This window comes from Poecilia latipinna, unplaced genomic scaffold (genome assembly GCF_001443285.1).
Source record: "Poecilia latipinna isolate Pla-1442-1.1 unplaced genomic scaffold, P_latipinna-1.0 Scaffold6565, whole genome shotgun sequence".
NCBI classification, from domain to species: Eukaryota; Metazoa; Chordata; class Actinopteri; order Cyprinodontiformes; family Poeciliidae; genus Poecilia; species Poecilia latipinna.
Window position 1 is genome coordinate 1 of NW_015119181.1, and position 4,479 is coordinate 4,479.

General features: G+C 40.2%; 1 protein-coding gene across 1 annotated transcript; it reads right to left on the reverse strand.

Moving 5' to 3' along the window:
* Positions 1 to 1,236: 1,236 nt before the first annotated feature.
* LOC106943998 (uncharacterized) lies at positions 1,237 to 4,112 on the reverse strand. The gene is made up of 3 exons (XM_015027274.1): positions 3,995 to 4,112; positions 1,876 to 2,181; positions 1,237 to 1,791 (listed from the first exon to the last, which is right to left on the reverse strand). Exons 1-3 carry the CDS (start codon positions 4,110 to 4,112, stop codon positions 1,529 to 1,531), a joined length of 687 nt encoding a protein of 228 aa, XP_014882760.1. The 3' UTR covers positions 1,237 to 1,528.
* Positions 4,113 to 4,479: the final 367 nt, after the last annotated feature.

Here is a 4,479-nt window from a genome sequence, read left to right on the forward strand (position 1 = left end):
TCCCAGTGCTCCCAGTTGTCCCAGTGCTCCCAGTGCTCCCAGTGCTCCCAGTGCTCCCAGTGTCTGAGTTTCCTCGTTGCTGTGCTGCCTGAACTTCTTGTTCATCATTAAAACCATCTCATTTTCTCTACTACCTGAGTTCACTGAACCTGAATCCTCACCACCTCATTTCATGACATAAACCACATTAAATTGTTTAATTTTCCTGTTCAGTTTATTTTTGCCGTTGCCAGATTCTGTCTTAATGGAGTAACGGAGGAGTCAAAGTACAGAAACTGCAGAGAGGCGCTGAACTACGACTCTGCTTCCCTGAGCTGTCAGGTTTTGGAGGAGAAGTTTGTTGTCTTCCTGAAGCAGAGCTACTCCATCCACAGTGGACGGATGCCGTCTTTCAGGTTTTTTCCAAAATGTGCCAATTATCTGTTTCCTGTTTTTAGGACGGCGCCTCGACAAGCAGCGGCTGGATGACAGCAAACTGTTAAACACGTCACATCAGGCAGGATCAGAGAAAACTACAGAGTCCAACATTATTTTGGCAAAGTTTCACACTGAAGCAATGCCAGCGTTAGTGACTGATTGGTTTAATCATGTCAGTTTTCCTGAACTTCCCTAACAGCAGTTTGATGCCGGGTCGGATGTGAAGCTGCTCATTCTGGTCCTGGTAAACATTTGACCATCGTCGTGTTTCTCATTCCATGTTTCTGACTGGACCTGACGACTCCCAGCGGGTCTGCAGGATTACGCCTCCTGCAAACCGTCGCCCTTCAACCCGGCGGCACAGCACCTGGTGAAGTCTGGTTGGCTCCCTGCTGCTAAGGGGCCTCACCAATCCACTGGCTTTTCACCAGGCACAGCTGAGCCCATCGGCCCCAAAGCAAGAAAAACACATGGAGGCAGAGAAGCTAAACATCTGACAGACAGCGAGAGAGAGGACAGACAGTTTCACTCCTTCCTAACTAACTAAGCTACTGCTAACTAAAACATGTGAAACACAAAGTGAATAAAACACAGAAGATGTGTTTTAGCATGCTTATGTTAGAATAACTCATAAACACTGTGGGATGTTTGTTTTCAAAGCAGCTCTGCTGTTTGGTGGAAACATCGACGTCATCGGCGTAGAGTTTGATTTTCTCACTGACAAAAACTGAAGAATCAGACGACAAACAGATGAACCTGGTGGATCATCAATAACCTTTACTGATTCTTTACATACAATTCACATTAATAACATGCATGTTGATGTTGGAAACATGGTTTTATTATTGTGTTAATTTCATTACATTCATGTCAGTTAAAAGTTATAAAAAGTGAGAAACATGAGAAAGAAATGTTCGAGTTTTTTCAAATACAGAATGAATAAATCTGTAGAATCTACAACACTGTAAAAAGTGAAAAGCAAAGAAATCATTATAATAAAATGCAGCAGAATAAATCAAAAGTACATTCCACAGTTTGTCCTGAACAACGTTTCTTAAAGCTGATGAATGTGACGAACTGCTGAGATGTGATGTGAGCAGCAGCAGAGGGTTCAGCTGGGGGCCGGTCCCTTGGTCCTGAGGACCATCAGCAGAGAGAGTCCACAGCAGTACACCAGACTCTTCACTATCAGCACTGAGTAGAGCAGGCAGAGCAGCTTCACCCTGCAGCGAGGCTGGAAGGACACTGGGAGCTTCACTGGGAGCTTCACTGGGAGCTGAGGACGGACAGACGCTGCAGCTGGTGGCGGCGCAGGAGCTGCTGGCGGATCAGTTGCTGCTCCAGACTTTGTTGGAGCTGGAGGTTCTGGAAGTTCTGGAACAAAAACAATCCAACATTTCAGTCACACTGAAATGTTGGATGAAAGCTGCATTTCTCCTGAACTTCTGCTTTTCGTACCTTTGAACCGCGTTTGGTTCGTCACCTTGCCGCCCTCATGCTGAACTTCACAGATGTAATCATAATTGTAGAGCGTCTCGTTTTTAACCAGCCTGATGATGGCAGAACTTTTCAACCCGCTGATCTCCTGCTGTTTCTCCTCAGCAGGCGCCGGCTCCTCCTTGCTGCCCTTCTGTCTTTTCCAGGAGATCTGGACCGGAGGAGGATACATGCCTGAGGCCAGACACATCAGAGCCGTGTTTCCCTCCACACGGTCTTTAGTTTTCACCGGACACACAGTCACCTCGGGCGGCACCACTTTTCTACCTGAACACAGCAGAAACAAACAGAAAGAGAAATATTTCAGGTCATCAACACATTTTAATGTCAGGAAACGATAAACTGAGTGAATAAGAGACACAGTTTTAAACTGATTTCATTTATTAACTGTTTATTAGTTCACTAAAAGACCCGACCCATCCAGGAGGTCCTAGAAGAATCCAGAACCAGACTTTACTGCCTTGGTTAAGGTCAGAGGTCACGATTCCAGAATAAGGAGAGGCTGACACCAAACAACACAAAGACCCGTCTGACATTTATGATCCCTGAAACATTCTGCAGACTGATGAGTCGGGACTGGACCTTTCAGAACCTGAACGTCCCGTTACATCTGGTGTAAAACTGACAGCGGGTCAGAACCAGAACATCACATTACAGTCAAACACGGAGGTGGCAGAGTGATGCTGTGGGACTGATGTGCTGCTGAGGGACCTGGAGAACCTGCTGTACCTGGTAGAACAACGATCCAAAGAACTCCAGCAAGTTCAGCTCTGAATGGAAATGAAACGAAGTAAAATGTAGGTACGGCCTAGTCAAAGCCTGGACTCTACCATCACCTTCAGCTGCTCATTCCTACTGGTAACCTGCCCTCTGTGTCTGAATGAAATCAGTTCAGCAAAGCAGAGGGTCAGAGTTCCTCCACTGGGATTTACAGAGTCTTTACTGGTTCTGATGGTTGAACCAGAAAACGGTTTAAAGGCTTTTATTCTGAAAAACTAACATCATTTAAAACTGTTTCTGTTTTTTTGTCTCAATAAATTCATTTGATGATCAAAATAAATTGATCATTTGTCATTTTTCTGAACCCAGATTATAATTTTTTACTCGTTAATCCAGAACAAAGTTCCCAGCAGAACCTGGACTCGGCTCCACAGAAACATCTTAATCCGTTTAATCCATCGTTACAGCTGGAGCCGATCTGAATGCCGATCAATATCTGATCAATATATCATTACATTAAATGGAAGGCTCTCTATTTTATACAAATTAATACTTTCTTTGTTTTCCAGATTGTTTTTCCATTTTCTTTACTTTTGCATAAAGAAAGTATTTTTTGTTTCGCTCTCAGGATTTATTATATTTTATCCCCAAAACAAACAGATGCAAAAATGTTGTTTGAATATTTAAGTATTAAAATAATCAAACAACTTTTTTGCAGCAGGATCAGAAGCTGAAATTGGTTCATTTTATATATTATTTTATATATTTTAGATTAAAGAAAGTAAAGTTGGTGTAAATCCTGAACATATTACAGTTCAGAGCGACTTAAAGTTTACAGATATTATCCTCCAATATTTGTAGGAATAAGAAAATGTTTTACAAAAATGTTCAAAGACTTTTGAATGTTTTCCATAAATTATTTTCATGATGAATTTTTTACCAATGAATGAAAAAATTTACATATAAACCCAAAATCAGCAGAATAAATATTCTTACCTGTTACAAACAGTTTGGTTCCAGAACCAAAGATCCATTCATACCACAGTGAGACAGACTGATACAAAAACCTGTCGGCTGATTTCTGGTTTTATTATCTTCAGTTTTTCTCCATCAGCTTCATGTAACTCTGAGTTTTATCAGTTATGTATAAAAATATTTTACAGTAATTAGATTTTTATCAACTATAGTATCAGATATTAGAGAATTAGAGTCACTCACTGTTTTAGACATTATTCTCTAATATGAATAAAGAGAAAATACTACATTATTTTCTAATGTTCTAGTATTTTTGAACAGGTTTTTCATTAACTACTGATATTTTCATAATTTATTCTCCAATAATGATAAAAACGGTTCTTACCCGTTACAAACAGTTTGGTTCCAGAACCAAAGATCGGGTAGCCATAGCTACGGCCATCACTCCTCCTCACAGTGAGACAAACTGATACAAAAACCTGTCGGCTGATTTCTGGTTTCATCTCCAGTTTTTCTCTGTTTCATGTAACTCTGAGTTTTAGCAGTTAGTAAATCTTTAGAAATATTTTACAGTAATTACATATTTATCAACATTATCAGATATTGCAGTTAGACTCACTCAGAGTTTTCACAAGTTCTTATCCAATATTTAACAGTTCATTAAATAAAGTTGGTCAGATTTTTTTCTAACATGTTTTTCATGAATTATTGACATTTTTATGGTAATTTTCTTCTAGAAAGGACAGAATTTATGAGAGTTTGGGCCTGGAGTCAGTTTTGCTCCACTGAGGAAAAATGATTTTATTCATTCAAATCACAGTTTATTAATAGACACCAACAGGTTTTATTACATCAGCAGGTTTGAACTAA